This window comes from Labeo rohita, chromosome 12, assembly GCF_022985175.1.
Source record: "Labeo rohita strain BAU-BD-2019 chromosome 12, IGBB_LRoh.1.0, whole genome shotgun sequence".
NCBI classification, from domain to species: Eukaryota; Metazoa; Chordata; class Actinopteri; order Cypriniformes; family Cyprinidae; genus Labeo; species Labeo rohita.
In genome coordinates this window covers 15,567,143-15,591,245 of record NC_066880.1, presented here as the reverse complement: position 1 = coordinate 15,591,245, position 24,103 = coordinate 15,567,143, and the positions used below count along the sequence as shown (strand labels likewise).

Sequence of the window (24,103 nt, the reverse complement as noted above, 5' to 3'; positions counted from 1 at the left end):
TTCCGTGGAAGAAGAAGGATGTCATTCGCTTTCATCTTCATGATACGCAAGAGAAAAAGTTATGCGTTCTTGTAACAAAAGAAAAGCATAAACTATTATGAACGGCTGTAAAGTAAGACCCACACGTCTGTGCTCTTTATGAGGTGAACAACTTTTTTGGTGTTTGTATATCTCAAAACGTTTATGCAAATTAGCGAAGTCCGTTGACTTTGCGCAAAAGGGGATGTCTTGTTCATAAAGGAGTCGATGTTTTAAATGAATCTTTTAGATAAGTAATCGTGACTCGTTTCTGAATGATGTAGGCAAATTCAACAGCCTAAAGCAAAACAGGAAAGAGTGGAAAAATGATCAGCAAAAACTCTTTTTTGAATAATGTTTTGAATAATGTTGGATTTTATGAGTTGTATCTCCCAAGATACGTTGCAACAGGCATCAATAATTCTATGATTTATTTGATGCAAACAAGTATGTAAAATTCAAAATATGCTGCATATATGACATAAGTGTCCTAAAATTGAGCCACTGGCATTTCCTGCATTTTTACATTTTTTAACTCGTGTTCTTTCTCAGGGGTGGGCAATTCCACCCCTTGAGGAGGTCCACTGTCCTGCATAGTTTCGCTCCATCCCTAAACAGTCATATGTGACCCTGGACCACAAAAACAGTCATAAGTGTCAATTTTTCAAAAATTGAGCTTTATACATCATCTGAAAGCTAAATAAATAAGCTTTCTGTTGATGTATGGTGTGTTAGGATAGAAGAATATTTGGCTGAGATACAACTATTTCAGTATATGGAAGCTGAGGGTGCAAAAAAATAAAATATTGAGGAAAATCGCCTTTAAATTTGTCCAAATTAAGTTCTTTGCAATGCATATTACTAATCAAAAAATAAGTTTTAATATATTTACAGTAGCAAATTTACAAAATATTTTCATGGAACATGATCTTTACTTAATTTCCTAATGATTTTTGGCATAAAAGAAAAATCTATCATTTTGACCCATACAATGTATTTTTGGCTATTGCTACAAATATACCCCAGCGACTTAAGACTGGTTTTGTGGTCCAGGGTCACATATAATGAGCTGTGTAAAACCCTGCAAGAAAAAAAATGCAAATACTGACATTTGCACAAGTCAAAAGAAATAGAAAGGGAATTGTGTAAAGGGGGCCAGAGGCCAGGAGGGCCTGTAAGGCTCTTCCCAAAGGCCCCAGGCCCTGGAATGTGATTTCCACTGAGTATTTTCTGTGATTTCTACAGCCTCTGTACCATCCCCCTACCCCACCCCACCATCCCCAATAACCACCCCCTCAAGCCCCATCACACACCGCCCCAGAAAGCACAATAATGAAATGACCAGAACAAGGGCACAGTTTACCTTGTGACACCATTCATTGTCAGTGTAGCGAATAATCCTTTTTATGCATATTTCAAAATGCTATAAAAACAACACAAACAACATATGACAGTTTTCTTTTTCAATATCTCAAGACAATGCCAATTTTTTTTTTTTTTTTTTTTTGCTGAAAAAAGTTAGATTAATATATGCCTACTTTCTACATATGAATGTCCAGCCCAATGGGTGTACATGGTGGCTTAAGGTCAAACTGACAAAACAAGCACAGAAAAATATGACCCCCATACTCTAAATAACCTCAACTATGATAATGATAACAGTATTGGATGAAAAAGTCTTCCTCATGCCTCCTACAAAAGACCAAAGAGTATGTATCCCCTGGTGCATGTTGCCTGTACAATATTGCGTAACTACTTAGTTACTTTTTATGGAAAGTAATGCATTACTTTACTTCTGCGTTACTTTTCAAATCTGGGCAGGGATTGCTTTTTTTTTTTTTTTTTTTTTTTTTTTTTTGCTAATTTAAAAGCCCTTTTACACCAAAAGTAAAATAAATAAACCTCAGGCTGAAGGAAAAGTAGGCAATAAAGTTAAGCACTCTTCAGCAATAAAAAAATGAAGCACAAATGTTTATCTAAAGTAATTTGCTAATTAGTATGGTTTAATTGGATCATCAAAGTTCAGCAGCAAAGACATTGGTTAATAAAATGGGATTAAATACATTAAGGATATTTCTATTTAATTATTGCAGGTATGCGTCTTATTCAGAGTTCACTGTTGTTGTTTTTTATTATTTAGATTTATTAATGCATGTTCACGATTTTTCTCAACATGGGGACACTTGTCAGTCAGTTAATGGGAACTTATTTGAAAAAAAAAAACTCAGATATTTTCTTTTAAATTAAAAAGTAATACTTTACTACTTCAAAAAAGTTATCCGATAACGTAACTCGCGTTACTTGTAACGCGTTATACCCCCCACAATGAGTAAATGACATCATAACATGCACTAGCAGAAATGATCACTAAACGAATCAGTGAACGAATCTTTTGGTGAATGAGTCACAGGAATTAATGGGGATTTCTGGGTTGCTCCTAAGTTATAACGGTCTCTGTCTGTCACCCTCAAAATGTTGTTGTTTTTTGAAAAGTAAGAAGTCTGCTGGCGAACCGATGTGTATAAATCTTTTAGGCATGTAAATCATTTTTACACACTTTTCATGCACTGACTCGTTTGTGAATGTAATGAACTGTGACTCGACTGGCTACATCATATCTACAGCATAGCTTGTAAACCAGTAAACGACTCAGTGAACAAATTCAAAGTATTCGAAAATGAGCCAAAATCCTCAACACTTATTTTTAGTAAGTATTTTCAAATTTGGTGATCTCCGGGCTGCACCGATGGTTTAACATTTGCCGTTTCTTCCCAATTCGAAACCGCAGGTCCGTTCACAGCCACCGTAGAGCCAATGTGTACGCATGCGCCCGTCTCAAATCAACAATGGCGGCCTCCTTTGGCGTGTGTAGGTTACGTTTCAGGGGTTTAGGAGGGTTTGATAGATTTTGTTTTGGATTGGAACCTCAAACGCAAGGAAGGTTCACTTCGACTACATCAGCAATCAAACCCCAGATAGAGAACACAACAGCGAAAGCCGGTAATATGTTTTTCTGAAGATCTGTAGGCATGACATTTAGCAAGTGTTCTCCGTTAAGTCATGGAAATGATAGCTGTAAAACGTGTTCTCGTCTGACATTTTATGTTAAAAATAAATACCGAGTTGTCATCTCATGGTGAAAATAGTGATGGAAATAACATGTGCATTACACCTCCAATAACTCAAGCTTCTGTTCTCTTTCTCCACGAAAGCCAAAGAGAGTAAAACATTTCAAGCAATCCAAGAGGAGAGAAGAGAGCAAGCTGAAAGATCTGTTTTGATCAGCTGTCCGCCTAAGATCAACGAAAAGAAGTTTTTAGATTACCTGTCCAAACATGGGACAGTCAACAATCATTTCTTCTACAACAGTTATGTAAGTGTTGCAGAACTATTGAATATTTGCAAATGTGATATTTATAAGTCATGTGATGCTTGATCTCAAAGATCTGAAATTGACAGAACTGTTGTTTATCATGTGATTCTGTTTCTGTAGGGAGCGTACGCAGTAGTTGAATTCTCCAGCAGAGACAGCATTGCCTCATTGAAGGAGAGCACTAATATACCAGCTGTTGAACATGAAGCTGCAGTGCCTTTTAAATCTCGCCTGCTCTCGTTAAAATGGCCAGGGAGTCAGTCGAGCAATCAACCCATGCCGAAGTTCAAAAACCAGTCTCCTCCATCCATCGGTGAAATCACCCAGCTGCTCACGGAGAAGGACAGTGTAAGTCTTCTCTGGATGACGTTAATTTTTTAACCAAAACATATGATTAGGCTGGATCCACTGGAGCTTCAAATATGCATCTTCTGTTTACATTTCGTCCATAGATTGATGAGCAACTGCAGTCTCTGACAGAGGCCTTACAGCTCACAGAAGAGAACGTCAGTCTGCGTTTCCTCGTTTGTTCCCTGCTTCAAGACATAGCTGGAGCATATTTCCCAGAATGCATCATCAGGCCTTTTGGATCCACTGTCAACAGCTTTGGCAAACTGGGCTGTGATGTTGACATGATTCTGGATCTTGATGGCATTTATGCAACAAGCCAGAAAAAGGTCAGTGCTTTGGAGTACTGAAATGGATAGTTCACCCAAAAATGAAAATACCCAATGATTTACCTTCAAGCCTTTCTAGGTGTATATGACTTTTTTTTTAGATGAATACAGTCGGAATTATATTAAAAAATATCCAAGCTCTTTCAAGCTTTATAATGGCATTGGATAGTAATAAAGGCCTCCTGAAATTAGGAAAAACTATAAACCATACTCTCTAGTTTCTGCTAACTCTCATACGTACGTGCATGAGAGAGTGGTGTTCCAGCAGATGATATAGGACGTAGGTGTAGCATTTTTGTTTACAACAAAGGAAGACCAGTCTCCTCTTAGCTTATATTACTTTGCAAGTTCTTGTTTTGTACTTCTAATTTGTGATCGGTGTTATGCTTTCTCCTCTGCGCTTCCGCTTTCTTCACTTCCATATTCGTCACCGTGTTTCCCTTCATTCTAAGTCATAAGCAGGAGAGCCACTCTTTTGTGAACGTGCATGTGACAATTAGTGGAAGTGAAAGGACTTTTTTTTTTTTTTTTTTTTTTTTTTTTTTTTTTTTTATTAATCTGATTGTATTCGTCTGAAAGAAGAAAGTCATATATACCTAGGATGGCTTGAGAGTGAGTAAATCATGGAGTAATTTTCATTTTTGGGTGAACTATCCCTTTAAATATATTGAAACTAAGTGGGATAGTTTACACAAAATTCTGTCAGTTACATTCTTAGGTCATTGCAAACCTGAATGACTTTGTTTCTTCTGTAGAACGTGATGTTATTTTGAAGAATGTTTGTAGTTTTGATTTTCATTCTGTGGACAAAAACCACTGAGACGTATATCAAAATGTCTTTTTTTTGTTCTGCAGAAGAACGTTAGTCATATAGTTTTAGGAATTTGTTTTACAGTACTAGGGAAAAGTTTTTGAACAGTAAGGAATTTAATGTTTTTCAAAGTCTCTTCTGCTTACCAAGCCTGCATTTATGTGATCCAAAGTACAGAAAAAACCGTAAAATTTGGAAACATTTTTACTATTTAAAATAATTATTTTCTATTTGAATATATTTTAAAATGTAAATTATTCCTGTGATTGCAGAGCTGAATTTTTAGAATCATTACTCCAGTCACATGATCATTGTAATATTCTGATTTGCTGCTCAAAAAAATGTATTATTATTATTTTCAGGATTCTTTGAATAGGAAGTTCAGAAGAACAGCATTTATCTGAAACAGAAATCTTTTGTAACATTTTAAATGTCTTTATCATCACACTTGATCAATTTAAACCATCCTTGCTAAACAAAAGTATTAATTTCTGTAAAAAAATAAAAAATCCAAGCTTCAGAATGGTATTGTGTATGTGTTACAAAAGCTTTTTATTTCAGATAAATGCTGAACTTTGGATGCTTGTTTTCATTAAAGAATCCTAAAAAAATTACTTAACTGTTTAAAATATTTTTAATAATAGTAAAAATGTTTCTTGAACAGCAAATCAGCATATTTAAATTATTTGTGTGTGTATATGTATATGTATATGTGTGTATGTGTATATGTATATGTATAAATATATATATGTGTATGTGTGTGTATATATATATATATATATATATATATATATATATATATATAGAAGTTAATAGCCGTCATTGTCTTTACAAATAATAATAATTAATTCCTTACATTTACATTTATATAGCGCTTTTCTGGGCACTCAAAGCGCTTTACATAGAAGGGAGGAATCTCCTCAAGCACCACCAGAACAATAGCAGTGATACTTTTTTTTTTAATGTTCCTTAATTATGCAGTATTGTATTGTAAACAGGGTTCAGGACTGTCTCTTGAGTACCAGGTGAAGAGAGGAGCATCAGAGCGAGCTGTGACCCAGAGTATCCTCTCAGTCATTGGAAAATGTGTAGACCAGTTCGGCCCTGGATGTGTGGGAGTCCAGAACATTCTCCAAGCTCGATGCCCTCTCGTCCGTTTTGCTCACCAGCCCTCTGGCTTTCAATGTGATCTCACTGCAAATAACAGGTAATGTCTGCGGAATGATGTATAAAATTTCAATTTTCAGCTTCTGCTAACCAAGCCTGCATTTATTTGATCCAAAATACAAAGATCCAAATATCAGCATTTATCTGAAATAAAAAGCTTTTGTAACATTATACACTATATAGTAAAAATATTTCAACATTTTAGTGTTTTTGCTGTACTTTGGATCTAATAAATGCAGGATTGGTGAGCAGAAGAGAATTCTTTAAAAAACATTAAAAATCTTACTGTTCAAAAACGTTTGTCTTGTAGTGTAGTTATGGTTAATCTCTGTAAGTCCCATCGAAAGACTTTTAAAGTATTGTTATGTGGGCATTAAGGGCTGTCGGTTTATTTTCTCACTCCCATTTGTACTTCCTTAAAATAAAGGTCACTCTTATGCTTCCTTTTTTGAACATGACAAATTAGCAATGCACAGAAACCTGTTCAGCAGTTTTTGTTGCGCTGAGACCCCTCCAGGGACGAGATGTGGGTTGGGGAGGGGTATTTCCATATGTGTGTGGTGTAAACTATATATGCATAGGTGTAAACTATATATGCATAATGAGAAACGCAGACCTTTATTTGCCCTTAATGGAAATATGGTGGAGGATGTATGAACACAGGAGTAAAAAGACTGAGGAACATGAAATGCATTTATTTAATATTAAAGTTTGTTTTTTTCTGAGGGACAGGATATTTGTGTATTTCTAAGAACATACATTAATAGCAGATTTGGTTTGTATTTTTTATGACAGCTTCGTATGCTGCTTTTTTTCGTATTTACTTGCTTAGATATTTATACACTTATTTATTTGAGCTGATTATTTTGATATGACTTAATAGTTTAAATATGATATAACTTATGTCTTATAAAGATGCAGTGTGCCCCTAGTGGGACCAGATAGAATTACAAAAAATGATATATATTTTTTAAAACAGGTTTTTCAATTATTCTTACATTATTATTTCATGTTTTCATGTGTGCAGGGTGGCGATGAAGAGTTCAGAACTGCTGTTTCTCTATGGCCAGCTGGACCCTCGTGTTCGGCATCTGGTGTTCAGTGTGCGATGCTGGGCTCGGGCTCATAGCATCACAAGCAGTATTCCAGGAGCATGGATCACTAACTTCTCTTTAACGGTCATGGTAGTGTTTTTTCTACAGCAGAGGAATCCTCCCATACTGCCCACACTCGACCGACTCAAGGAGCTTGCAGGTATACACAATTGTCCTTTTACAACTGTTCTTGTCTGCATTTTCTTGTCTACTGTACTACACTGCCATACAAAGGCAAAAGACAGTAACTACACATTTGGTCAAAATAGAGCTATGACTGAAATAGGAGCTGTTAGATTATGTTCTGTCCTGTGACAGATGAGTTTGGCTCAACAATGCTCAGATTCAGAAAAATTAGAGTGTGAATTAATATATTATAAAGTCAGTTAAAAAAAAAAAGCTACTATTGCAGTTATACTATTATAGGTATTACAAATGATAAACATTTACTGCATCACTAATGTGGTGCAAAATTAAGACTTTTGAATGGTATTGTGCTTTTTTTGTTTCTGTTTTTATTTAAATTGCAAACTGTAGAAATTGTGTTTGTGTGTATATATGGGCCATTCTATAGAATTAGTTCAAAGCCAGAGTTGGAAATGTCTTTTCCCACAAATTTTGTATATATACAAATTGTATAATATCAAACGTACACTTTTCTAGTAATTGTGCAGTTAATTCTCATGTTGTATTTTTTTTTTAGAAAGTTTTGGAATATTTGCCATCCCCCCAAATTTGTCACTACCGAAACACAGTAATATATAATTTAATAGGAAGGGTTATGTTAACCTACTAAGAATTTGTTTACGTTTTCCTTAAATATATTTTTTCAGTTTTTTTTTTTTTAATTTTTCAGAGGTAAATCAATAACAATTACTATTCTAACAATATTTCAAGTGTGATTTATGAAATTTGTTTTATTTTGAATCCAATTATTTCTTTGTAGAGGTGAAAAGTTGATCATACTCATTTAAAACGTAATGATTCATTAGTTTGAATATACATAAACCAAAAACTATCATAACAACTTGGTTGATAATTCAGTATACTTTATTTTTGACAAAACATCCCATGATTTGGTCATGACTGCACATTTTCGATAGTGACAGTAATGTTTTGGTAGCGATCACATCGTATTACAGAATTTTTTTATACTAAAACATAACGAAAACATACTAAAATACTACAAATTTGCATAACTGTACTAAAATTGTGTTTATTTCCCCCAAATAAAGGATTATGCGTTCTATTTTAGCACTACCGAAACAATGATGACATGTTTCGGTTGTGATGGTTACAGTGGTGACAATTTTGTGGGATAACAGCCAAAAAAAAACAATGATGTCATTACTGAAACTTCACCAGTTGTTTCAGTTGTGACTGTTTCGATAGTAATAATTTTAGATACTTTGAACGTAGCTCAAAGATGCTAATCAGCACATGGTTTCTAGCACAGTTCTGAACTGTTGTACACATGTAAAAACTATATGTTATGGAACAACTCCCAAGAAAATGTTTAATTATAGAAAAATGGTGTTCGGTAGTGACTTTTTAAGTTACACACAGATTCCTAGTTTACACACAAATATTTCCAGATCATAAATTTAGGGGTTTAGTTAAAAATTCAGTCTCAGCCAGTGGACTAAAACATACAGTTTCAGTAGGGACATGAAAATGTGGAAGACATTTTATTTATTTTATTTTTTCACATAAAGTTTAATAATTTACAAAAAATATATATTTTTAACTTCACTTTTTTTTTTTTTTTACAAAACCAAAAAGATGTTTTTAAAAACAATAATGGGATAAAATGCAAAAAGTATTTCAATATCATTTTCATAAGTTAAAAATTAGGGGTTAGGGTTCGGGACAGCCACCTCCCAATTGAAAGTACCTACAAATGATAATTTTCTACATATTAAGCTTGCTGATATTTTAAATATCAGCAAGCTTAATATATATTAGATATAGTATATATTAGATATATATATTAGATATAATATAATATATCTAATATATAATATATATTAGATATAGTATATCTATAGTATATATATTTAATATAGATATATTAAATATTATTGTGAATGTCAATAGATAATAAAAGGATCTTAGTAAACATCTAAAATGTGAATACTTAATGGCTTTTTAAATGTGTTTTTTGGTTGTGGCACAGCAGCTGTATTTATGTATGTGTGTGTGTGTGTGTGTATATATATATATATATATATATATATATATATATATATATATGGGTGTGTGTGTGTAAAATACATGAGACACTGCTGTCTCATCATCTGTGACTTTAATAACCTATAGTGGCTCTGGATGAATCACTTTATGTCTCTCCTCTGAGCTGACTGTCTACCCACAATCGTTTTCTTGCCTGCCAGGGTCAAGGACAGTGATGCCACAATAGTGATACAGAATCTATTTCTATATGGAAGGCCACTCAAATTATATTTATGTTTTGTGTGTGTGCTCTTTCCAGGACCATCAGATAAATGTGTCATTGAGGGTAATGACTGCACTATTGTCAGTGACCTTAGTAAGATTACACTGCAGCAGAACACAGACACATTAGGTGAGTGGAGCACATGGATTGTTTTCATAATTTACCCAAACCTAATGAAAGGTTTTACCTTTTCACCCTTGGGCAGATGGCGCATTTCTGTGATGCGTTTGTTATGCATTCGATTATTATTGAGCGTTAATGACACTGCTGTTTATTTTTCTGTTTTAATTTTTGTACCCACAGAGAAACTGTTGCAGGAATTCTTCGAGTTTTATGGCAATTTTCCCTTCAACAAGGCATCGATCAATATCAGGAAGGTGAGTCATCCACCGACGACACGTGCATCCATGCGCAAACTCCCAGAGGACGCTGCTGACGTCTTAGCGAACCCTCTACAAACGCCCACCAGAGGGCAGTGTGTTTATAGTCAATTTAAAGAAAGCGTCTAGGTCTGCAGTGGACGCTGATGTACGGTTGCTATCAAATATATTCAACTCCCTTGACCTGCAAGACGTTCCTCAGCTGTAAACAAAGTATTAGGAAAATATTTCAACCAAAAGCATCTGTGAAGTGTTAAAGGAAGTTTGTTAATACACATTTGAGTGATTCTGAGATTTATAATTATATTATACAATATGATTTAATGCAAAAAGTCAAATTTTGTAGATAACCTTTTATTCGTTATCTCCAATAAACGTTATATGTGACTCTGGACCACAAAACCGGTCATAAGCAGCATGGGTATATTTGTAGCAATAGCCAAAAAATACATTGTGTGGGTCAAAATGGTCAATATTTCTTTTATGCCAAAAATCATTACGATATTAAGTGAAGATCATGTTCCATTAAGATATTTTCCTAATTTTAGATTAGTAATATGCATTGCTAAGAACTTTGTTTGCATAACTTTAAAGGCAATTTTCTCAATATTTAGATTTTTTCCCCTCAGGTTCCTGATTTTCAAATAGTTGTATCTAGGCCAAATATTGTCCTGTCCTTACAGCTTATGTATTCAGCTTTCAGATGATGCACAAATCTCGATTTCAAAACCTCATGACTGGTTTTGTGGTCCAGGGTCACATATTATTATTATGTTATGTCATTAAAGTCTCTGGGGATTCAATAATTTTGATAGCAGTTGTAAACAATGCAATCCATATGTCTAAGACCACCAGTGAAAATGCTTTTATTTTGTGTGTTTCTAATTTTATAGTTTTTGTTGTCGTTTTTGTATATTAAATTATCATTGTAACAATTTGAGTGTGACTGCTGGTGCAATTGATGTGTTAGTACTGTGTTTAACTGTTTATAGGCCTAAATATCCTGCTTTCTATCTCTTTCAACAGGGAAGGGAGCAGACCAAACCGGAAACGACAGCTTTGTATATCCAAAATCCATTTGAAACCACTCTGAACGTTAGCAAGAATGTTAACGGAACACAGCTTGAACGTTTCGTGGCTCTTTGTCGAGAAAGTGCTTGGCTTCTCCAGCAAAAGGAAATTCTTAACCGAAGTTCGGTCTCACCGTGGGGGTTCGCCGCACTTCTCCTTCCTTCAGTCACCTCGGGAACAGGGGTGAAAAGTCGCAGGAAGAGGAAACTGGAACCGGCTAGTTCAAGAATAAAGAACCTGTTAGACTCTCTGAAGATTAAAGGTGGTGAAACTGTTGCAAAGAAGGGAAGTGAAAACTCTAGTAGGTGATCTGGTCAATAAATCCCACTCACCCTGAAGAACACGGGGGGGAAAAAAATCTTCTGAAGAACGAATTTAAATGACCGACATGCCCAAAGACTGGAACAAACGTGAACTTCATAAATTTCTACAGTCTGAATCTGTAAGTCTTTTAAGAAATGTTAAACAACTAAGCTCAGTTTCCTTTCTACTCAAGTATTTCACATGAAAGAGAAGCTTTGTAGATCCCAACATGATATAACAGGAGGAAGAGGTCAGCTGTGTTCTTTGACTCTTAGAAAAATGGAGTTCAGTGGTTGTTGTGTTGATCTGATAACACAATCATTACGGTTTCCAGAGAAGTGGAGCAGAACCTCTGAACACTAAACAGCTTGCATGGAACAGTTTTGATTATGTTAGATCACACACAAACTCCATCTACTCTGAGCTGCCATAATAATACAATAGCCTAATGACTCTATGCAAAAGCAAAGCTCATGTCATGTTTTACTAGGGCTGTCAAACGATTAATAATTGCGATTAATCACATATAAAATAAAAGTTTGAGTTTGCCTAATATTTGTGTGTGCACTATGTGTAATTATTATGTATATATAAATACAAATTAATGTATATATTTGAGAAATGTTATTTACTATATATATATATATATATATATATATATTATAATAAATGCATATACTTGCAAATATTTCTTAAATATATATACATGAATGTGTTTGTATTTATATATACATAATAATTACAGTAAACATATGTTAGGCAAACTCAAACTTTTATTTTGTATGCGATTAACAGCCCTAGTTTTTACACAAATATGGTGTTGTGAGAGCTGCAAAAAGAATAAACGGGCACTGTCAACTAATGTACATAAATAATGTTTTATAAGATATTAAAACAAAGTAACGTTCAGACCATTACAGTTTGTTTCTTCTTGCGCTTCTTTATTTCTTATTTTTCCCATACTCTTCGCAGAGATTGATTGACAGGCGATCTGACCAATCATATTGCTGAATATGCCATTTTGTCTGACAAACAACCCAGACAGGAGAGTAGATTAACATCGGTGGACTTGAACTTGAAAAATGGTTTGTGTCTTTCCGCGGTTGAAACGAGATATCTTCTGTTCGTTCGTGTTTATTTCACGCTATAACTAGTAAAGAGAAAGAGATGATGAGTTCACATGCTGCTGGAATTTTTTTTTTTAAAAAAGGCTATAAAAATGTAAAGGCTAAGACTTTGTTTCATACCAAAAGTAACCTGTCCTGTCTTGTCTGTCAGCGCGTTGTCGGTTTCCTTTGCGATGTATTTTTCGCTGCGTGAGAACATGATGTGTGGTGTGAGAGTGCAATGGTTTGTCGGACATAGCAACAGGAACAAAGGGCGGGGGTCTTTGCGAAAGGTCAATTGTGACATGATTTTTCATAATTGGGACTTAATCTCCTTGTAAATGTGACTTTATAGCCACAACGTGACTTCCTTACAAATGCAACTATGTATGTGACAATAATGACTTTATTACTCCTGATTGGGGCATAATTTCCTCATCAATCTTGATCTAATGTGACCTAATATTTCTTTTGTTTCACACAATTGCAACTTTATTTCTTGTACACTGTAAAAAAAATAAAAAACTATTTGTTGAGTCAGCTTAAAATAATTTTTACCCTGCTGCCTTAAAATTTTAAGTTCAGTCAACTCAAATAAGTTTAGTCAGCTTGAAATGTTAAGTTGTACTAAGTAAGTTGTAAAGTAGCTGCCTTAAAATCTTAAGTTGATTCAACTCAAAAATCTAAGTTGTCACTTAGTGTAATTTAACATTTAACTTCGTTTGAGTTGACTAAACTTAAAATTTTAAGGCAGCCAGGTTACAAATTATTTTTGTTGACTCAACAAATTGTTTTTTACAGTGTAATTGTGACTTTGTATCTCATAATGAAACTTTCTCAGAAATGAGACTTGATATCTTTCAGTGCTACCGGTTGTGATTTCTCGTCATTGAAACTGTATCTTAATATAATGCTGACTTTCATAATAAACTGGAAGGTTGTGTTTGAAAATGGATGGAGCAAGACATGGGAAAGGTGAAGAACTGCAGCACTTTGACGGGGAGGGCAGGAAACAGATAGTGAGTTGCTGGAAAAAAGCTGTAGAGTGTTGGCAAATGGAGAGGAAATAAGTGTTTTGAGACTCTGTCACAGGACGATTAGTAGCAGGGGAAGAAAACTGTAACGGGAGAAGATGAAAGAGTGTGAAGTCTCCTAGGAGAGCTAGTTAGTTGTTTTAATGTTCACAATGGTTTTACCACTTAACTTGATGAGGTCAGAGGTCAAAGAGTCTAGTAGAAACCATTTCTCTTTACCTTACCCCTTCTACTGAGAGGCAGAGAATAACAGCGTTGTCACCTTTAAACCATCTGAACTGAATTTGAACTTAAGTGGCTGTTTGAGAACGTGTGGAAGGTCATGGGCTCCTTAAGACAAGCAAATGATGGAGTGATAAAGTAATAAGTACTTGATATCGTAATGCAATTTCACAGGTGAAATCCCACCCAGAGCTGCTTAGTGGTGGATTTATCCGAACAGCTGAAAGACATTTGGGTTTTATGAGCTTATATCTGTGTGGCATCAAACGGTTCACAATTGTTTATCGGCTCAGTTATGTCTCATAAGGTTCTTACAGTCACAGCGTAGGCTACACAATGACAGCTTAGGACTTGCAGAGCTGCTAATGCTGTCTTTGTGCCCCCCAAAAGGTAAGGTTTTTTTGTTGTTTGTATGCATTTGTTAAAATAACAAAAAGAAATCTTAGTCTTGAAGTCTTTCAAGAAAGAAACTCGTAATGTGAATGTCTGACGCTTATGATGAATTGAATGCATCCTTGCTAAATAAAAGTATTTATTTCTTTCAAAGCAAATCATAAAAATCTTACCAGCCGTAACTTTTTGGGTGGTAGTCTGTGTGTTTATAACTAGGTCTATCCATTTCATCATTTGAAATATAACCTGCATATAAACCATTGTTTTGATTCATCCAGGCAGGGAGCTCAACCTCCCGTGTGTTTGTTCGGCCTCTGAGGCAGCAGACGGGTTGAGGCTTCCGCTGGGTGTAATACTCGTCAGGTTACGCTACGATTTTTTTCTTCACCCTGCTGCCAAACAAAACAAACTTATTCAAATATGATGATTATTTCCTGAAATGATGATTGTTATGACCCCGTCTCCAATGGAGATGTGCTTCAGTCATATTCTCCAACTGTTCTCTGTACTACCCATAGAGTAAGTTTGCTTTTGAGTATGTACAAAATATATACTTTCATTCTTTCTCTCGCTCATTCTGCTTATTCTTGGCTGTAGGTTTTTCTCTTGAGCCTGAAAGAATTTCGGAAAGGTGGCTTGAGGGTTTGAAAAACACAGGGGGGATTTGCAGGAAAAACAACATGAAATGAAAATGGTCTTGGCTTTCCCGTCTTAGTGGAATTTCAGTCAAAACCTGTGCTATTTACAACCTCTTCAGAGGATTTTGCTGGTTAGGTGCAATTTAGCATTTTAAAGCCTTGGGTATTTATAAAATGCTCCTGATCTTATTTTCACACGTTTATAGGCAGTGATTAGTGTGCCGTTAAAATATTTGATACTTAAATTATACTTTAATATGTCCACAGCTGATATGCATCAATTATTTGTGTGACTGTAATCACGTGATCTCAGTTTCTCATGTTATATCATTCACACCCAGGCATAATCTAACTTCCTTTTCCTTTTCAAGTTCATTGTCCAGAGTGGTCTATAGTTCTTTTCCAACTCCAAAGCTTGTGCTTGTGCCAGTCGCTTGCCATGTAGTACCAAAACACACAGGCTTCCAAGGAAATTTGTGTAAATACAGTTAAAGTTAAAAGTTTACATACACCTTGCAGAATCTGCAAAATGTGAATTATTTTACCAAAACAAGAGGGATCATACAAAATGCATGTTTTTTTTTTATTTAGCACTGATCTGAATAAAATATTTTATATAAAAGACATTTACATACACAAGAAAATAATAGGGGGAACTTTTGAAGATCAAAATTTTTTTTTTTTGTCCTCTGGGAAACATGTAAGTATCTTTCTGTAGCTTCTGAAGGCCAGTACTAAGTGAAAAATTATGATATTTAGGCAAAATAAGAAAAATGTACACATCTTCATTTTGTTCAAAAGTTTTCACCCCTGGGTCTTAATGCATTTTTTCCTTCTTGAGGCATCAGTGAGCATTTGAACCTTCTGTAATAGTTGCATATGAGACCCTAGTTGTCCTCAGTTTTAGAAAGATAGATCTAAAATTCATATGGTCATTGTTTAAAAGGGTTCAAATACACCAAATGTTGAAAAACCAAAGAATTGTGGGACCTGAAGGATTTTTCGGAAGAACAGTGGGCAGTTTAACTGTTCAGGACAAACAACAGACTCATGAACAACTATCACTACAAACAAAAACAAAACAGTTATGGATCATTCAGGAAATAACATCGTATTAAGAATCAGGCGTATGTAAAGTTTTGAACGGGGTCATTTTTATAAATTCAACTATTATTTTCTCTTGTGGACTGTAAACGTCTTTAATGTGAAATATCTCATTTAGGTCAGCACTAAATAAAAAAAATGACATGCATTTTGAATGATCCCTCTTATTTTAGTAAAATAACTGTTTTGCAGAATCTGCAAGATGTATTTAACTTTTGTTTATGGGTAAATTCAGAGTAATTACACGCAAAACAGACCTTCCGGTTTAGAAACGGCTTGTAAACATCAGATTTGATAGTCAAACGTGTATGTTAATGGATTCCAATCATTCGTAAATAGTGCACGTGCATTCACAATTTGCATAATCCCCGCCAATGAATTATAGCTACGGAATTACGTGTCCATCAGGAATGCAGTGGAATATTTCCCAATAATCCAGATTCCCTTCTCAGGTTTGGCGCCGTCCAGCATACTGCATAAATGAAAAATAACTAATAGACCGTATGCCTAACAACAAACATTCAATTAAAGTATGTCCACCAAAGTGTTAGACAAAAGAAAAAAAAACGCTAGGCGCTTATTTTTTTGTAAGAACGGGCGCTACCATTTGTTAAATTTTACAAATCTGGCTTCCTGTTTCCTCCGCGTCCAGCTATTTAACGTTAAGTTACCTGTACAAAACAGCTCTTTTCGCTGCTTAATATTGCAAATTGGTGTGTCTTACCATGTTATTTTTAATGTATTATCTTAATTATGAACACACTGGTTTGAAGTGCAAACAGTTTTAACGTTTACTGCACACTGTAAAGACGTTGTAAACGTCAAGGTTCGGTCAGTTACCCGAATGCGCGGCCATTTTGGAGGTATTGGGATGTAAACAACAGCTTTAATTGCACTGTTTTTGTACTACAGTAGATTATTCTGCTAATTTATGCTGTCTAAACCACAGGGAAAAAACGTGTGGAAGCAACTAAATCATAGAGAAGGACTTAGTAAACAGGAAAGGGCACAATATTTTGACAAACTAAAGTTAATAGGTGGTGAAGATACGTACAAGCAGTATTAATTTAGATATTAGCCTAATATTTCACATACCTGAGCGGAAATGATAAAAACAAACGCGACTGTTGTCAAGAAATCCTGGTTCGGTTTAGCCAACCACAAATGCTTTTTGTTCCTCAGACAGTTTTTTGCACTCTTCTCATTGATTTGTTGTAACTTTTGCCAGTCTATAGTACTCTGAATGTTTTTTCCAGTCTGACCAAGCCCAAAACATGACAATAATTGACCATTTTCAGCAGCAATAATTAGCAAAATATGCAAGTTTCATTCAGTTCAGTGGCATTGTTTATGTTCAGTGCCGCCAATATCGCCGGTTGTTGACGCATTGTGAAAACGGACTATAGTAGTTAATGAACCAGAAGTCTCGACCATAGGCTTACTTCCGCTTTGAAGAATAAGGTGGATAAAATTTAAGTAACCAGAAATTTCTCTATTGTTGTTCGGTCGTTTTCATGATTTCAAACGTCTACTTCAGAGTGGCTTTGCAAACGGTTTACAGCTTGTGTTTCATGAATGAGGTCCACTGAGCGTCCTTCCCTATGTCCTCTCTCAATCTTTTCCCTGTCAGTACAGGGTCAATGTCTCTAAATCTGTTCTTTGCCTTTCCTCCTTCTGCCGTTTATTTCTCCCAAAGCACCTTGTGGATCAAGAGAATCTGAGAAAGCTTCTGACGCAGTTTTTTTCCCTGTCGGAAGCACTGCGCCAGCCAGTAGCATTAGCTCAGTAAACTGGTGGAAAGTCCTGCCCTGTTGTTGTTGTTGTTTTTAGCAAGCTCAGGCGCGCACACACACTGAAGTTCAGTTATCAGAATGGGCCTCTGTGTGCACCCACAATTCCCATTGTTTTAGTTCTCTACCTCAGCAAGGCTTAATTGAGCCTGGCACCAAAAGTCGACCTCAGTGGAACGATAGAGCTATGCCGGTCGATGGCATTTCTCTCTCTTTCTCTTGTCTGCTGTTCTGGTGCCGAGGGCCTGGCTGCAATACAGGCAGTACTAACACAATATGAGTGTCTGGAAAGACCTCCATTTAATAGGTCTGTCTCTGTTTAAAACTTTAGGCAGTTTACAGTTACTAATGATGGGTGAAAACAGCTTACTGGACCTTGTGTCTGAGTTTTGCTTGCCAGCTTTAAAAGGGATCAGAGTTTAAGTTTCTTCTTATATTAGCATTGTTTATCCGTGTGTGTGTGTGTATATATTATCGTTCAAAAGTTTATATCATATCATATTATATATTATATTATATTATATTATACTATATTATTGTGCGTATACACTATCGTTCAAATGTTTATTATATCAATATATATATATATATATATATATATATCCCACTCCCCCCTCAGGAATTTATGATTTTGTATTGCATTTAATTCTGTTTTCATGATTTTTTAAATAATAATTAAAAAAATAGTTTTATATTATATTATATTAAACTGTGTGTATGTAATATATATATATATATATATATATGTATGTATGTATGTATATATATATATATATATCCCCTCAGGAATTTATGGTTCTGTCTTGCATTTAATATTGCACTTAATTGCATTTATTATATTGCATTTAAATTAAATTTTGTTTATTTTTTTCATAATAATTTACAATAAAATGTAATATTATGTTATATTACATTACATTACATTACATTACATTACATTATATTATATTACAGTTTTATAGGGGGGTTTATTTTTGTTCTATGTCACTTTCTATCTCTCTCTTAATTCTTTTTTTTTTTTCGTCAACAGGATCAACATCAGTAGATGTTCTGGAGGAAGTGATGTATTTAAAGGTACTTCTTGGTTAGCTTGTAGTTCATTGTTGGGTTTAATGTAATTCTTGTTTTCCTAGTGTCAACCACTCAAGCTTTTGGCTTTCACACTCAGAGACTTTGCATATGAGACCATTTATATGCTTCCTGCAAGAAGAAAAAAAACTTTGCTTTGAGAATCCCATATGGACTTTATTGATTTTGATTTCCTTCATGCTTTTCACAAGTGCTGTGATGATTTTTTTGTTTGTTTTGTTTTTGGTGCACTAATGCTCCTTGAAAATAAACAACTAAACCACCAATTTATTAAGGTCAGGATTTCTCCCCTGTCACCAGAGCTGGCCTTTTTCCTCCATGGCTGTACACAGCTGCAACTTAGAAGATTTGGGGCTTGACTGTGCAGGGTGAGTAATAGATGAGAGATTATGCTGAGTTCAGTGTATGCTGGATCCAGTGTGCTGGCATGAGTGTATTTGTGGCCACTTGTTGAGAGCTTTCTTGATGACAGAAAAGGAGAAATTGGGAAATGGAAGAAGTTTTATTATTCAGCCCTGAAACCATTTGTTTTTAGTCACTTGTGAGGTTTTCTCACTGTATGTGTGTCTTATTACACCATGAAAAGTAGAACCACATGCATGAAATTGATTACATGGGCATTTGATTGCTATCGGTCTGTGTAAATTAGAATTTTATTCCCTCTCCCTTCTCTTTCCTGAACACTCTGGAGCATCAGCGTGAGCCTTTCCATGAATATTGGGTTCCATCAGTGGTGGTGAATCCATATGTAATGACATCCATTCCTGGAACCATCAACTCTATGATCTGTCTCTGCTAAAACTATTAGAGAGAAGCAGCAGCTCTCCTGTTTCATTACTGAAAAACACAACAGTAGGATCCTATTCCACTTTTCATCTTTCAAACATCTTCACTTCACACATGGAGAACTACAGGGACATTTTCCTCCCACTCTTCCTATTCCACAGTTCCTCTTAGGTGTGTGAGTTTGTGTGGGTAGTTGTTTGTGTCTAGCAAGAGATTATCTGCCTTGAAATCATTTTAATGCATTAATAGGAGCAGAGTTGACAGTAATCTTGATAATTAATCATTTAATTTGGGATATGGCTATGGATTATTAAATTCTTTTTGCTATAAATGCAAAAACATTTCACTATGTTAATAGCACAACATCCTGCCATACAACTGGAACAGGAATGGCACTGTGTGCTAGTAAATGAACTGATGTCAGTTGGAAATTAAATTTCAGTCTTAAGAGAGAGTCTGAATTAGTCTATATTTGGCAAGGAAGTAACTAGGTTTTCTGTTAACGTGATTTAGGTGAATGGTGGATAGACTGGAGTGAAAAGAGATGAGATGACCTCATGGTATTGGAAAGCAAAGGTCAGAAGAGTGAAAACAGGTAATGAACAAAACTCTACAATATAAACAGATTTTAACATCATAAATGCCATCACATCTGTGTCAACATCATCAGGAGATGTTTTTTATAGAAGCTACTTCTGTAAAAAAAAGAAAAATACAACAGAAGTAATAAACCAATACAAAATAACATTCAAGCACTTCTACCCAGGGCCTCAATTCACATTTATGAATCACTAATGAATGGGTTCCTTTGGGTAGTCAATGTAAAACAAACTGGTCATTAAAAATCGTTTTATTTGCACGAGCCATTCAAACTAACTAATTTACTAAAATGAATTAACTTTCCCAGCATTACAACGCGAGTGAGAGAGAAGAGTTTATACGAGCGTGTAAGGAGCCTTTCACAGAGAATGCTTTTTTGCATTTCTAAATCTAAGATGCTGGGTAGCAGGAAAAAAAAAAGGCTCTAGAGGCACGTTTAATAAAAGTTGAACTGAAGTTGCGTGTTTAGAACCTCTGCTGTGTCCCAATTCAGATGCTGCATCTTTTGAAGTCTGCATCCCGAGACCAAATGTGACACAGCAGTGTGACAAAAATGTGGAATTGAAATGCGTCTTTCATTTACTGGGAATTAATGTTTGACTATTCCAAGATTTACTGTGTGTTAGTGACGAGAGAGAGAGAGAGAGAGAGCAAAAATGCCAGATTACACTTTTTAATGTTAGTATTGTGTTTCAACTCTGATATCTAATGATACAAATGTTAAAAATATAAACACTTTAAAGCAGTTCAAATGTTGACATGTTAGTAGGATGCGATTTTAGTGTATATATGTACAGAAATGGACCAAGGTTGCTGTCACAGTCACTGTAAATAACTCTTTGACTAAACATGATTCAATCATGGACAGAAGTTCCATGTGACTGAATCATGTTATTTGGATATGATTGAATCAAGTTATTTTGAGATGTAATTTTAGTTGTTACATGAAATATTAGAGTAGAACCACTGTCTATGCAAGTTCAGCCAAAGTGCTATAATAACATGTTAGCAAGTAAAATAACTTTTTTTTTACACATACAGTTGAAGTCTGCAAAATGTTAAATATTTTGCCAAAATAACAGGGTTCATGCAAAATGTGTGTTATTTTTTTATTTAGTACTGGCCTGAATAAGATGTTTCACATAAAAGACGTTTAGGTTGAATTTATAAAATATGACCCCGTTCAGAAGTTTACATACACTTCTTAATGTTGTTACCTGAATGATCCACAGCTGTGCTTTTTTGTTTAGTGATAGTTGTTCATGAGTCCCTCATGAATCCTTCAGGTCCCACAAATTCTTAGGTTTTTGAGCTTTTCTGTGTATTTGAACCCTTTCCAACAATGACTGTGATTTTCAGATCCATCTTTTCATATTGAGGACAACTGAGGGACTCATATGGAACTGTTACAGAGGTTCAAACACTCACTGATGCTCCAGAAGGAATCATGATACATTATGAGATGGGGGGTTAAAACTTGAATTTGAATTTGAATATCAGGGTAAATTTTACTTATTTTGTTTTCTGGGAAACATGGAAGTATCTTTTGTAGCTGGTTCTGAAGGGAAGTACTAAATGAAAATATTTATGCAAAATAAGAAACATTTACACATATTCATTCTGTTCAAAAAGCATCTGAAGCATCAGTGGGCATTTGAACCTTCTGTAATAGTTGCACAGTCCCTTAGTTGTCCTTAGTGTGAAAATATGGATCTCAAAATCATACAGTCATTGTTGTAAAGGGTTCAAATACACAAAAATGATGAAATTGTGGGACTTGAATTTTTTTTTCTGAAGTACAGCAGGCAGTTTAACTGTTCAGGACAAACAAGAGACTCAACTATCATTAAAAAAAAAAACAAAAACAAAAAAAAACAGCTGTGGATCATTCAGGTAACAACACAATATTAAGAATCAAGTGTATGTAAACTTTTGAACCATGTCATTTTTATAAATTCAGCTATTACTTTCTTTTGTGGACTATATGTAAAAGCCTTTTATGTGAAATATCTTATTCAGGTCAGTACTAAATAAATAATAACATGCATTTTGTATAATCCCTGGTAAAATAATGAACATTTTGCAGATTCTGCAAGGTGTATGTAAACTTTTGACTTTAACTGTATGATGTTAGTTGCTGGCCATTTAAAGATGGGACTGTGTACCAACAATTAAAAAAAAAAAAAATTGATTTTTTATATTTTTTTTTTTTAAATGAAAGCAACTTAGACTCTTTTTAGCAGGTCCTTTTAAAGTATTTTAAAATGCCAACATAATAATAAAAAATACATTAGACATTAACACGTCTTTCTATTTTCTTATTTTGCTAAAAAAATGCATAAAATAACACTTGAGTTTGACTTTTCACTCCTCATATCCAGCCCTGTGCACAGCATGATGGGAAGTTTAAAATTTATTTTGAGCTACTTGATTGAAACATGTTCTTTCAAAATGAAAACAATCAATTTAAGCCAAAAATAACCATTTCAAGTCAGTTTAACATGATGTAATCATGTCTGAATGATAAACCTAATAAAATTAATTGTTTAAATGAAGTGAACAGCATCATTTTTTTTTTTTGAGTGAATCAATGACAAGATCAATCCTCCAGGCTAGACCATCCTATTTGACAAATCTTGGTTCGACCATTGTAGATTTCGAAGTCCATGTCCTTAGGATGCAGTCCCTGAACTGGACTCTAACGTCATATGCTGCAAAAGATGTGAGTGCAATGATCTAACACATCCATCTAGTGAATTTTTACATAGAAAACAATGGAAAAGCAGCACAGTGGAATGCAAAATGCATTTTGTGTGAATGGCCCCTTATTAGATTTGCATAACTGCCACACTACTTTTGCAAACAGCTTGAGTAGCATGCTAAAATGGCATTAAGATAGCAGTAAACACTGCTCCTTTAAATGTCCTATAAACTGTCAACAACAAACTTTGAGGGAAAAGGTAAAAATAATAAAAGACCTAAAAAGTTATATTTTTCAGCACATTACAAACTTTAATTTTGTTTCGGGGTGGGATTAAATTGGTTTGGGGTAAATAACAAAAGGTCAACATCATGTGCTGAACAGCTTTGTTTTTCAAGGGCCAGCACTCTTTAGAGTCCCATTATTTTTGCCGAGTTCATTTGGAGTGGATGAATTTGTGGGCTGACGCAGACAAAGCTCGCTCTGTCAAAATGGCCTTTGTTAGGGATTCTCCCCATTATCCCACCACCCCTTGCAAAGACCCAGCATTCTCTTTGTGCTCAGAAACTGTTTGTGTGTGGTTGTTTGGCATTTCTGTGCGCTTCACACTGTCCATGGTAAAATTACTGTCCAGCTAGGAGTTTTTTGTGTTCACTCTTATGTGTTTAAGTGTATGTTTAATTACAGGTTAGTAGCATTCAGTTGAACCTTAAACAAACATTAGAACGTGATTCAGCCTGAATGTAAATGCAGATAACTCACACATGTAGACAGGTCGTTTTAAATAAGAGGTTGTTAAGGGGTAATGATGTCTGGCATGGTAGCAATGAAAAACCCATCTGCTGATATCATATGGACAGTAACATCTTTGATGCTGTCAGCATGGAACTAAAATAGAAAGACTAACATAAGGAGCCGTAAGTGAAAACACATTCATTTAAATGTTGCTTTCAATTTAGGAAAAAAACTGGAAAGGAAATGAACTCCGAATCCAAGAGACTCCATTGAGAGGTCTTGACAACTAAAAGAATGTTCAGTGACCTGATTAGGTAAACAAACACTCTAATGTCAAATCTTTATGGCTTTTAAAGGTCAAAGATCAAAGGGCGCCTTTTTAAGGCTGTCTTGCTGACCTGTGCAAGGTCACAAGGCACATGCTCTACACGTGCTTCCAGAGGTCTGGCATTAGTTGAGCTGTTGTTTCGTGGTGATGAGCTGGTCTCTGCGTCCTTTCCCTCGGGCCGTTTTTAGTTCACCTCTAACAGAGGTCACCTGTCCAAGGAAATGGTTG

At 35.0% G+C, this 24,103-nt stretch overlaps 1 protein-coding gene across 2 annotated transcripts; it reads left to right on the top strand.

The window, feature by feature from the left end:
• The first annotated feature begins 16 nt into the window (after positions 1 to 16).
• mtpap (mitochondrial poly(A) polymerase) lies at positions 17 to 19,539 on the top strand. 2 transcript variants are annotated; one of them, XR_007828838.1, is made up of 12 exons: positions 17 to 143; positions 2,807 to 3,018; positions 3,231 to 3,391; positions 3,512 to 3,739; positions 3,844 to 4,068; positions 5,878 to 6,086; positions 7,074 to 7,300; positions 9,632 to 9,724; positions 9,899 to 9,972; positions 11,002 to 11,488; positions 18,667 to 18,710; positions 19,026 to 19,539. XR_007828838.1 is itself a non-coding variant. In XM_051124302.1 (10 exons), the coding sequence occupies exons 1-10, from the start codon at positions 139 to 141 to the stop codon at positions 11,353 to 11,355; spliced, it is 1,788 nt and encodes a 595-aa protein (XP_050980259.1). In that variant the 5' UTR covers positions 17 to 138; the 3' UTR covers positions 11,356 to 12,286. The 2 variants fall into 2 exon arrangements, 1 of the variants encoding a protein (XP_050980259.1); XM_051124302.1 differs by lacking the exons at positions 18,667 to 18,710; positions 19,026 to 19,539 and having other exon boundaries at positions 11,002 to 12,286.
• Positions 19,540 to 24,103: the final 4,564 nt, after the last annotated feature.

Bases quoted from the DNA above. Each gene is read 5' to 3' on its own strand.
- mtpap (XM_051124302.1), top strand. The intron at 7,301-9,631 runs GTATACACAATT...TGCTCTTTCCAG, and splicing joins CCGACTCAAGGAGCTTGCAG to GACCATCAGATAAATGTGTC. The intron at 9,725-9,898 runs GTGAGTGGAGCA...TTGTACCCACAG, and splicing joins GCAGAACACAGACACATTAG to AGAAACTGTTGCAGGAATTC.